The 11702-nt window shown below is 45.9% G+C and overlaps 2 protein-coding genes across 2 annotated transcripts; both read left to right on the top strand.

Moving 5' to 3' along the window:
• Positions 1-341: 341 nt before the first annotated feature.
• On the top strand, positions 342-3226 carry LOC125985723 (inositol monophosphatase 1). Its single transcript, XM_049748758.2, has 9 exons — positions 342-488; positions 719-828; positions 976-1109; positions 1406-1510; positions 1570-1615; positions 1700-1808; positions 1905-2013; positions 2198-2349; positions 3069-3226. Exons 2-9 carry the CDS (start codon positions 766-768, stop codon positions 3188-3190), a joined length of 840 nt encoding a protein of 279 aa, XP_049604715.1. The 5' UTR covers positions 342-488; positions 719-765; the 3' UTR covers positions 3191-3226.
• Positions 3227-7801: 4575 nt separating this feature from the next.
• Positions 7802-10799, top strand: LOC125985722 (inositol monophosphatase 1). Its single transcript, XM_049748757.1, has 9 exons — positions 7802-7967; positions 8262-8345; positions 8487-8626; positions 8976-9080; positions 9500-9545; positions 9629-9737; positions 9830-9938; positions 10296-10447; positions 10560-10799. Exons 2-9 carry the CDS (start codon positions 8283-8285, stop codon positions 10685-10687), a joined length of 852 nt encoding a protein of 283 aa, XP_049604714.1. The 5' UTR covers positions 7802-7967; positions 8262-8282; the 3' UTR covers positions 10688-10799.
• Positions 10800-11702: the final 903 nt, after the last annotated feature.

Below are 11702 nucleotides of genomic sequence, written 5' to 3'. Positions count from 1 at the left end.
ACATTAGTATTGCTTTCCAAAAATTCTAATTGGAGATTTTCCTAGAGAAAGTGTAACAAACACTATTTCACAATTGTAATGCACAAAAATATTTTTTTTTAGCCTTAAGGCGACAGCCTGCGTGGTGTTGCTCCCATCTACCGGCTAGAAATAGAACTTTAATTTGGAAATTCATTCAACGACTGTAATTATTCTGTAGCTTTTCAACAGTGTAAAAAGCGTTCGTTGTGTCCATCTTTTAAGTTACCTTTTTGTCATCTAATGGAATGATTAATAACGATTTTATGAACCGTCCAAATCGTTGATCAAATTCTAGCCAATGAGAATGTTGAATGAACATCATGTGATATCAGATGACCAATTGCAGCACGCACGGTACTAAACGCGGAAGCTGACGAAGTGTCACAGCCACACGATTTTTTATCTGATGTAAAATCGAAAGTTGAAGACTTTACGTCCAAACGGGGGACACGACGACGTTTCACGAGGTTCGTTAGGGATATTGATCTAAACACTCCAATGTTTATTTTGTTGACATTCCCGCAGACCATCTTGAAAAACTGTAACCCGACTGGTTTGCTAGCTATTATCGGATATCGAATGTTTTCTTAAGCCTCTCCCCACCTCTGAGTGCTACATTGTTCCGATAACATATAATTATCGTTGCGTGACAATGATGTTGACACAGATTTTTTTTTTTTTTTTTTGTGTGTCTCAGCCAGGTTAGTTTGCGTTTGGCCTTAATCGCAGTATTGACTATCAGCGATGGATGATCCTTGGCAGGAGTGCATGGAGCACTGCGTGGAAGTCGCCAAGCAAGCTGGCAAGGTGACTTTATTAAATGCAGCAAGTGGGGTCAAGTCACCTTGTTTTGGCTTGAAATGGACATTATTTTTGGGGTAGGAAGAGTGTTGCATATTCTCTGTTATGTCACTGTTCATTCATGTGGTGCTTGTTGTGGTGCTCCCCCATCAGGTGGTCCGTGAGGCTCTCCAGGGCGACGTCGCCGTCATGCACAAGAGCTCGCAAGTGGACCTTGTAACCGAGACGGACCAGAGAGTGGAGCGCCTCATCATATCTTCCATCAAGGCAAAGTTTCCCACGCACAGGTACACTACTTCTACGTCTCCACACAGGAGAACAAGCAGAAGACAGACTATTGTCACCCGCTGCAGTCGACCAAACACGCTGATCAATTTTTTTGGTGGTAGTTAATTTTTTGCACATTTGGTTTTCCAAGCCATGCTTGCTCTTACGTTATGGTTTCTTATTTCATATTTTTAGGTTTGACCCTTAAAAGCTTGCACAATATGGATTTTCTTATGCGTTGTCATTTATAGCTTCATTTATTTATTTTTTACTCTTACTAAATATACTACATATTGCATTTTTCTTCTTTGTGAAGCTTCATCGGCGAGGAGTCGGTGGCGGCGGGTGCCCCGAGCATCTTCACCGATGAGCCTACTTGGATCATCGACCCGATCGATGGCACCACCAACTTTGTGCACGGGTACGTCTCGCACGCTCAAGTTTTGCCTCAAGCTATGGCCAGTGATTTTCTGTTTTTAGTTTCCCTTTTGTGTCCGTGTCCATCGGCTTCACGGTGAAGAAAGAGGTAGGTCACGCTGCTTGTGAGTCAAGTGTCAAGTGTTTTTCTTTTGCCGGTTGTGTTCATTTGTGATGATTTAATTGTCGTCAGATCGAGTTTGGTGTTGTGTACAGTTGCATTGAGGACAAAATGTACACAGCGCGCAAAGGCAAAGGCGCCTTCTGCAACGGCCTTCCCATCAAAGTGTCCGGACAGGAAGGTGAGGAAATCCCAGCGTTTCCGATTCTAGCCAGCAGGTGGCGCCCGTATCTCAGCAGCCGGTCTCACCTTTTCCGCTTTTCTCCGCCCGTGGCAGATGTCAGCCGCAGCCTGGTGCTGGCCGAGGTGAACTTCGAAAAGGATACGCAGCGTTTTGACATGAAGTTGGCCAACCTCAGGAGCATCCTTGCCATCCCTGTGCATGGGTAATTACCTGCGCCAAGGAGGTTTTCTTTCATGACTGCTTGTGTTAGTAATCAGGACCGTGCAAATATTTCATAACTGATTTTATAAGGGGGGAAAAAAATTGTGTGTGTGAAGTCGGCATGTGTGAAGTTGTACAGTCCAACCAAGTGCTGTTGAAAAGGTCCTGACCTCTTGCGTCCTCAGCATCCGCTCGTCGGGCAGCGCCGCCATCAACATGTGCCTGGTGGCCAGCGGTGCGGCCGACGCGTACTACGACCAGGGAATCCACTGCTGGGACATGGCCGGCGGCGCCGCCGTGCTCACAGAGGCCGGAGGAGTCGTGCTGGATATTTCAGGTGAGGGCCGATCGGCAGTCACACTTTGGCCTCGTCACTGTAATTTTCCATTGCGAGTCGGTCGTGTCATCGCGTGAGTGCAAACGCAAGTCAGGACAGGAGTTGGCAGAGTGATTTCTCAAAACGAGAAGTTGGAAGGTGGTTAAAGCTCTGAGCAATCCCGCCGCTAATGCATGCGAGCGTTTACATCCTGTGCTATTGCGCAACATTGGCCAACTACAACCGCAGCGTTACCCGCTCAAGTCGGCACCTTTTTACAGACGTCGAAGAGGAAGTAGAGCCAACATGGCGTCCTCATTTATCTCCCATCAGCTCGTGATTTCGAAGCTAGATTTTGAAGGAATCGGAAAGTCAATGTTTTGTTTTTTTCCACATTAATATAATTTATCATTGCTGCTGGCAAGTTTTAAAAGGACATTTTCCAGCGGCATTTCCGCTCCTAACCACAAAATTAGGGACATCCGCTGGATCGAATGAGCTTGATCTGCCAACAGGAAGACAATCATGTCCCTTTTTCAAAAATCTTTTTTTTAAATCCCCCCCTCCCCGAGCGTGTCCTTACTTAACACATTGCGTGTCGAGGACGTGTGCCGTAAGCCATATTGCTTATCTTATTCAAATCGGAGCTTGTTGGTCAATCTCGACCACGGCATCGCGTGAGCGCACCGTTCCTGGCGATACGGCTGACGCTGTTCGTCCTGTGGTCTTCTGTCGCCCAGGTGGGCCCTTTGACCTGATGTCCCGCCGACTGATTGCGGCCAGCACCCCAGCGCTGGCCCGGCATCTCGCCGGGCACATCGCAGAGTTTCACGTCGGGAGGGATGATGCAGATGGCTCGTAAAAACAAAAAAACTAAAATAAAAAAATTGAGTACTTGCGTATGTCTTGTGACGAGTAGCGTAGTTCAGCATTCGCTCTTTTGAATCGGAAGTGTTTTTCCTCATGTCGACCTAGTAGGGACGCTCATTAGGAATGTGTGTGCATTCTGTGGACAAAAGTATTGGGACAGCTATTAGTAGTTAAGGAGACCGATAACAGATATGGAGCCGATTATCTGTTTATAGTCAAATCTTTTTAGAATTGAATCAGCGATTCCACAGACTATCCGAGTAATCTCATAGATTTGCGAGCACATCTCAGGAGAAACCGACTTCTTCCGAGATGTGACTCGCCGAGACGGAATGTCGCTGATCAAGTAGGCACCCGAGCAAAGAACGAGGCGTTGTTAGCGAGCGCCCCTCGCATCCTTCACATTTTCTGTACGCAGTAAAATGTTTGGGCAGCCTTCATTTGGAGCACAACAAACTTTCTCCAAACTTTCTCAAAGAGAAAGACACGAGCCAGAACCTTGTTGCTCAAAGGCACCCCCTGAGCTTATAAACCGTTTCCAGATGTCCTAATCAAAAGCTTCCCACAGTCTTCTGTCAAAACACACAATAGAAGATGAATTGCAGAACACTCGAAATCCCCTTTGGTTGAAATGGCTCCATTTTGGCTTTTCAGCAGTTCTGTTGCAACGCAAATGCAAAGGATGACTTTCGTTTTGTGACAGAGCGTTGTGGGACGCTCGGGCTACTCCGCGGTGTCAATTTTGCAACCTCCTCTCAAAACTCGCCCCGACTATGAATGAATCACATTTATATTACATTTTCAATCAGGAAGGCAGCACTTCATCGCCAAGCTGCAGAAACAGGCTTTTAAAAAGCAAGCACCAGCTGCGCACTCATGAGCTGATCATTTGCGTTTTTGCGAATGCTAATTTGGGCTAACGTTGCTTAGCGGGGGAACTTTTGGCTGATGGCGTCTTGCACTTTGTAGTCTGCCTGTGCCTTGAGAGTGGCGGATGTTTGTCCTGCCGAGTCATGGCTGAAGAAACTCACCGCCAGGGGCATTAATCGTGTCAATAGGTTGAATTGCGACATCACTACAACAAAAGTTTGACACGCTTGTTAAATTTCACACTTGACTGGCAGCCTTGCAGGCACTAGACGAGTGCTCGTCTTGGAGCAAATCAAAAGTCCCTTGTCCATAATGCGTCCCTTTGAAGCGACGGAGGGGGTGTGACTGAATACTTTTGTCCATATGGTGCATTTCAGCCAGCGTGAGTCATGAGCTTGTCAGCTGCCTGGTATGATGGGCGGCCGGCATATTGCGTAATCGTCACGTTGTTGGCAAACCCGCGTGGCCTCGTGACGTGTGTCACCGATGTTCCGCCCGTCAACTTAAAGCCTTTCATGCGTTCGTGCCAGACTCATGTCGACGATTGACATCGTCGATCCCACAAACAATTGTTGGTTTTTCTCCCACCTAGTTCGCTTGAGCCGTGCACGGATTTGCTTGCTCTTCAAATTGCTGCATCAAAATAATACTATTATTTTTTTTAGAGAGGAAATTTGGAGAAACAATTGGTGGTTTTACAAAATCCCCTCAAGCTGAAACTGTCTTGGCGCCAAAATGTTTAATTAAATTAGCGTTGTTTCTTCCTGTTTGCCACTGCGATTAATTCAACCCGAAATAAAAGAGCGCTCTTGATGTGTATCTTACAAGCTTTAAATAAACGCCTTCCCCTGCCGCCCCCTCATTGATGTTGTTGGCGCTCCTTGTTGCTACATGTCTCGTTTGACAATCGGGAGACCAATCGCCTTTGTGGGAGGGGAGACCAAAAAAAAAAAAAAAAAATGCCCAAGGCTGTGCGCTGTTCAACCTCACGTGCAAATGCGTCAAATTATCATCCAAAGTCAGGTTTGGTTGAAATATGAGCTTGCAACGTATAGTGCCACACCAAAGCTAACAAGTTGTTTTTAAATAAGCATAGTTCAAACCGGCTTAAGTCGACTTGACTAGTTCGCGTGCATCTGAGGTTAGAACCGGGAATGAAGTGCACCTGATAACCTACCCGACCAGTTGTATCATTAAATACTACAGCAACATCCGCTGTTAACAAGAACCGCCTTCTATGCATTGCGCGAATGCTCGTGAAACAATATATGGCCTTGCGTAACAATGGGAAGATGAAACCTGCAGGCGCCTGCGATTAGCAGGGTGTGTCGGCTCATTCTCGTCGTTCTCCGGTGAACGAGCGGAATTGGAGGCCGTCGCCATGGCAGCGACCATCGTGTACTTGCATGTTGCGCTTGGTAAAGATTTGCTGTCAGCCGCTGGAAAGCTACGACTGCACGCTCCAAGCCTCTTAATTGCTATGCTAATAGGCTATAGTTGGTTTAACATTGTTAAACGATGCTAAATGCAAAGCTAGCATCGTGACCCTTGTTTGCTGAAATAACATCACAAAAAAATGTTACCTAGACATGCTAACTTAGGCCAACAGTCAATTGGAGAGGCTAACGCTCACTATAAAACCTAAGCTGCCCAAATAATTGCTTTGCAGAGAAAAATGCTCAGTAAAACGCGCGAAACAATTTTCGCAGCTGTGATCGTAGAGTGTGTGGTATTTTTGAAAAAGATTTTATTGCGCGTTCCTGTGCGCCTGCAGTGCCTGTCAGGAAGTGCGCACCATTGTTCTGCTTCCACATCTTGAATGTCCCGCACGCCGTTTATTCGCAGCAAAAAGCTCTGCTACTACCCAAAGTGTCACTCTTGTGTGTCGCTCACATAGAAGAGTGAGGCGGAAAAAATACTTTGGGGGGGGGGCATTGCACTTTGGCTCGCTTGAACTCCAAATTGCTTGACTTTTCCGAGACCTCCGTGACGAACCAAGCAGCCGTCGTTGCCAAATCGATCGGACGCTTCCTCCCGTCCGTCATGATTTTTTTTGCCCTTTCGGAATTTTACATCTCCCGCGGGAAATTTCACTGACAACAAGGCTGAAACAACCCCTTGGATCTCTCCCTCCACCCTCGCCCGCCCTTTAATAATGTTTTCAAGTAAATGGGTACGGATAGCAAGAAATATTCTGTAGGGACCGCACTGACATTCAAGTGCAATTCCGGAGCCATTGTCAGACTCGGCCAAAAAAGTCTCTTTGTACATCACTTGTATTCATCGTGTAGTGTGAGGACAGCAAAGCGGGCATGACTTCTCTGCCACGAATTATGCAACGTTCTTCGTTTTTTCTATAGTTTCAAATGACAGGCACTCATTAACGTTCCACCCTGCCTTGTAAAAGCCACTGCTCATGTGCCAGAGCCCACTGGAATGCCTTCTTTTGGTTAACAATCAAATCTAACCGCACTGATGTTGAATTCAGAAGGGTAAACAATAGTCTGTCTGTTTGTGACTTTGGGCTCCTACGTGGGGTCGCTGCTGCGAATTTCTCTCGAGATTTGTTTACCACTGGATGCATGCCCGATTGCCGGATGTCTTTCCTGACACCACCCGAACGTTTATCCGTTTATTTAGCATACGCAGTTAGCCAATCTGTGCTAATTCACATCGCCCATAGCAGTCAATGGACACGCTAACATTGCTAACATTTTGCATCATATAACTTTGTTAGCTAATAATGCTAAAGTGTGTTAAAATTCTGGAGTTTAACCAAATTTAGACGTCTTGAAGCCACTTAATTAAAAAGTTACACAAAGGAAACTGCATTGGAACGTTCTAGAAGGGGAAGAGAGCATGTTTCCTCAGCCCTGCGTGGACGCTAGCGCGTCAGCCGTTAAATAATACATCTTGTTTGTGGCTCCACCGGGGAGAAAAACGGGGCAGGGCCCGCTCATCTCTCAAGAGCCGACCTTGACCGACGTCTCGGCCTCAATTACAGCTGCGAATCCCGGGAGGTCGGCGTCCAAATCATCAGTCATTGCCGATCAATTATTCATGGTGGGACAGCAAGACGGATGTATTTGTTTTGCCCCTGCTATTACCTCGCTGGAACTTTGCTGAAATCGCTGCTGAGATCGCTCCAATTTCCCAAAAGTCGAGCGAGGCGACAGTTGCCAACGGGTGAAGCAAATGCAACAAAAAACGTTAAGCAACCTAGCCTCACGTTCATTCGTGACAAAAATTATACATGCTAGCCTAGCCATATTTTGCTAACATCCAGTAGTTTATACATACTATTATACATGTTGATACATTTATGTCACGTACGAATTACTTTTTTTTTTTGGGCAAAAGCTCATGTGATACAAGCTGGCATTTTAATTGGCTGTAAGCATGTGCCCAGTTGCCATTTGTGCAGCCAAATTGGCACATGGCACAGTGCCTTCCCGCCCGATGGCACTTCCTTTAACCTGCCCTGGGCAGTTTGAAGCAGCCTCTAATCACTGTGATACAGCTTCGTTGCGACGCAAATTAAACTTTGCAAGACTCCGGCAGGTTTGGACCTTCATCTGCTTTTCATTTGATTTGAACAGAGCCATGCAGATTGCATCCCAAACTTGCCAAAACGTGCAAACTTCGTTTGTTGATTCAGTGGAAATTTTCCACTGGCTTACATTTAAATGTGCCATCATCATGTTCTTGCATGTCTTGCTGAAGAGCGTGTTTTTTTTTTTTTTTTTTTTTGTGGGTGAGTGAGGCGGTGCTAGTACTTTTCCTACTTTGACAGCACGAGAGAACCCACCCTCCTTTTGGCATTTTAGCTTTTCTTTTTGCGTACGACACCACGGCACAAGTCGGCAAGATCTCTTCCTGCTCTTCCATCACTTCTCAAGGTAAGGTGCTCGTTGTTGTCGCTTTGCATCAGGGTCAATAGCACAAACCTACCGCAGATGTTATCCTGTCGTTTGTTCTTTTTTTTTTTTTTACGTGCGGCTACTCCAAAAGGAAGGCAGTTTGCCTTAGGATGTTTGTTACATAAGTCATTCTTTTGTGACACATGCTCTGCTCGGCCAGCCCGAGGAGAGGGAAAGCCCCCGCACGCGCTGGGCCTTCCTCGCTCTTCTTTCGTGCCTTGCAGTTGCTTGTACACGCCCAAACAGAGTTGCTTTGCATGTGTGTGAATGCAGGTGAAGATAAAGCAGCAAGAGATGGCAGACCCATGGGAGAGAGCGTACGATTTTGCCGTCAAAGTGGCACGGAGAGCCGGTGAGGTATGTTAGTGAGTCACCTGCAAAAAGGAACTCTGACAGCGGGGCCAGAGGTGGGGTGGGGTTGAGGAGTGAGATGGTAGCAGCGATGATGTCATCGCAAAGAGTTGCCCCAGGCAATGTTGCGTGTGTGCTTGCGTGCAGGAAATTCGGAAAGCCTGCGAGAGTGAAATCAAGGTGATGATCAAGAGCTCTGCCGTGGACCTGGTGACCAAGACAGATGAGAGGGTGGAGAAGATCATCATCAGCATGCTCAAAGAAGAGTTTGGAGCCGACACTTACAAGTGAGCCTCGTGGGCGGCTCATGCCGGGCCCACACGTGTTTTAAGGCGAAGCCTCAATTGGCCGGTAATTGCGCTACTGCAACTATGAGCGGCCCAAGGGTGTGCTGCGAGTGCCGGCTCTGCAGCTGTAATGGCTCGGCCGTGTTCTAATTTGGACCGCACCATGATTGAGATTGTTTGAGGACCTTGTTTGTCAAGGCAACTGATAATTAAAAAAAAAAATCTGAGATGAAGTAAGTCTTCCTTGGCAGTAGTTGGCGCTATACTGCAGCATCATCGGTGTCAACGACCCATTTTCAACTTTTTCACCTGCGCCGACTGACTTTTCTCTCTGTCATATCCACTGCAGCTTCATCGGCGAGGAGTCGGTGGCAAACGGCAAGCCATGTATCTTGACCGACAAACCCACGTGGATCATCGACCCGGTGGACGGGACCACCAACTTTGTCCATGGGTAAGGAAGACCTTGTCTTTACACATGCAGCCTTAAAAGTTTTGCGCTGATGCATTCGTGCCGGATGCCGACTTCACTGACATGATGGCCTTTGTGGTGCTGTAAAGTGACACAACATTTTTTTTCCCCAAGCCCAAAACCTGGCCCACGATGTTCCCCAACGTCTTCTGGTCCATATTGGTGGAATAAAATTTCAACAGATGAATTGCTCTGTTTTCTATCCATCGTGTTGTGAAATGTCGCCCCCTGCTGTCGAGCGAAATTAACGTCACAAGTGCTCTGCAGACGCTTGCGTTGTGCAAGTCACGTGACCAAACCCGCAAAACCAAGATTTCAGCTTATTCAAATCATTGTCATCTTTTTGCTTTGTCCTTGTGGCGCATCTCGTGTTGCTCAATACAAATTGTCCGCTTTCACAGGTTCCCATTTGTGGCAGTGTCGATCGCCTTTGCGGTCAAAAAGCAGGTGAGTGCACACAAAAAGAAAATCGACTCCGTGCGCCGATGGTGCTCCAATGTTTTGGGGTTTTTTTCCTGCTGATGTTGCAGTTGGAGTTTGGTGTGGTGTACAGCTGCTTGGAGGACAAGATGTACAAAGCCAGGAAAGGCAAAGGCGCTTTCTGTGACAACGACCGCCTCCAGGTGTCGGATGTGAAAGGTACCCGCCACCCTTTTTTGTGTGTGTGTGTGTGTGGGGGGGGTTCCCCGCCAGCCGGCAAAGGCAACCGCTAAGCGCTGTCTCCTCGCCAGACATCAACAAGTCCCTCATCATCTCAGAGCACGGCACCGACAGGAGCCCCGAAAAGGTCACCAAGATCTTCTCCACCATGCAAAGGATCTTGCGGATCCCCGTGCACGGGTGAGTCGGAGCTTAACGGAAAACCACCAATATTCAAAGTTACTCAATTGATTTGACCTCGTTTTCATTTAGTCTTTTTGTTTTACTTTTCGCCACCATATTGACTCCTCTAGGTGGCACTCTCAGTTGAACATTGCGAAGAAGGCACACTGACTGGCCATTTTTGAAACCAGTGCTTCTCAATCAGTGGGCCACTTGTTACAATTTTATTGACAAATGACTATTTAATTGAGAAGCAACGTTTTGGCCACCAAGAATGCCATCTCGAGGAGTCCAAAAATACAACTGGTTCACGAAGCCAATGGGAAGCTTCATTTGCATCTCTTGGTAACAATTGACACCAATGCGTGCCCGCAGTTTGCGCGGCTCTGGAACGGCTGCCACCAACATGTGCCTGGTGGCGTGCGGGGCGGTGGAGGCCTTCTTTGAGATCGGGATCCACTGCTGGGACATCGCGGCCGGGGCGGTGATCGTGACAGAAGCCGGCGGAATGCTGCTGGACGTGGACGGTACGTACGCTGGTGCTGGACTGATGTGGGCAGGCCAGGGGATGCTTTTCAATCCTCCGTGAAGACGTTCTTGGATAGTAAAGATGCTTTTTTTGTACCGGGCAAAATTTAGGAGGGCCGTTTGACTTGATGTCCCGGAGGATGGTGTCGGCAAACAACAACACTATTGCTCAACGGATCATTAAGGAAATCGAAATATTTCCCGTGGAGAGGGACGACGCCGAGCTCAATAAGAAATGAGAGGATCCTCGCACACCTTGTTTTTCCACACACACTTGCATTCACACACGCGCACAAGACCGTCTGCCTTGTCTTCAATTTTTTTTTCACAATAAAACAACTATGCAACAAACCACTAGTGACTTCTTCCTCAAAAAAAAGTGTATGTCTGTGTGTTTGTCTGTGTGTGTGTTCGTGTGAATGTGTATATATATATATATATATATATATATATATATATATATATATATATATATATATATATATATATACACATATATCTATATTTAAATGTGTTTATGTATGTACGTATGGTATGGATGTATTTATGTTTTTGGAAGCATTATGAATGGGACAGTCCATAAACATCAAGACAAAATATAACAAAAAACAACAACACTACTTTATTCTTAGCATCTCGTGTCATCTGCAAAACAATCCATGTGAAAACTTTCCATTTTAGCATGAATGAGCAATCGCCAACACAATTTTTATCCACGGCGTGGTCAATTAAAACAGCACAAAGACAGCAAAGTAAAAAATAAATTAAAAAAACAGCAATGAAGTACAACATAATTGTCCATCATTACAGTAATTATGAGAAACAATTGTATCAACTAAGTGGTTATATTCAGAGGAATAATTACTATTAGTAAGTCTTATTTTGTTCCCATACTCAACAGTAAGATTTCATTGTAATCATCGAGCCTCGAAAGCTGTCGTTTTTCTTTCTGCTCTACCTGTTTGACCATTCTCATTATGAACACCAGGGGTCAGTAATACACTAGCTAGGAGATCTTTTTTTTTTTTTTTTTTTCATTTGCTGCATTTCGGTCGTCTAATCTGGGTAAACAATTTTCTTTTTATTGGTGAACGTTGAGTCAGTCCCCTTTCATTAATTCACCTTTTGCCTTTTCCGGAAGTGACTTTCTCATGTCTGATTGGTTAAAAATTGTTTTGTTGTTTAATTCAATGACTTCTCAGATCATACATTTAAAGTGTCTTTTCATAATAATAATAATAATAATAATAATAA

Source organism: Syngnathus scovelli, chromosome 18 (assembly GCF_024217435.2).
Source record: "Syngnathus scovelli strain Florida chromosome 18, RoL_Ssco_1.2, whole genome shotgun sequence".
Classification (NCBI taxonomy): Eukaryota; Metazoa; Chordata; class Actinopteri; order Syngnathiformes; family Syngnathidae; genus Syngnathus; species Syngnathus scovelli.
Note: the sequence above shows the minus strand (reverse complement) of the source record. Positions and strands in the feature narration are given on the sequence as shown.

Excerpts from the sequence above, each read along its gene's own strand:
- LOC125985722 (XM_049748757.1), top strand. The coding sequence starts at position 8,283 with ATGGCAGACCCATGGGAGAGAGCGTACGATTTTGCCGTCAAAGTGGCA. Across the intron at positions 8,346-8,486 it reads TGGCACGGAGAGCCGGTGAG|GAAATTCGGAAAGCCTGCGA; the intron begins GTATGTTAGTGA and ends GCTTGCGTGCAG. Across the intron at positions 10,448-10,559 it reads AATGCTGCTGGACGTGGACG|GAGGGCCGTTTGACTTGATG; the intron begins GTACGTACGCTG and ends GGCAAAATTTAG.
- LOC125985723 (XM_049748758.2), top strand. The coding sequence starts at position 766 with ATGGATGATCCTTGGCAGGAGTGCATGGAGCACTGCGTGGAAGTCGCC. Across the intron at positions 1,809-1,904 it reads CAAAGTGTCCGGACAGGAAG|ATGTCAGCCGCAGCCTGGTG; the intron begins GTGAGGAAATCC and ends CGCCCGTGGCAG. Across the intron at positions 2,350-3,068 it reads AGTCGTGCTGGATATTTCAG|GTGGGCCCTTTGACCTGATG; the intron begins GTGAGGGCCGAT and ends TCTGTCGCCCAG.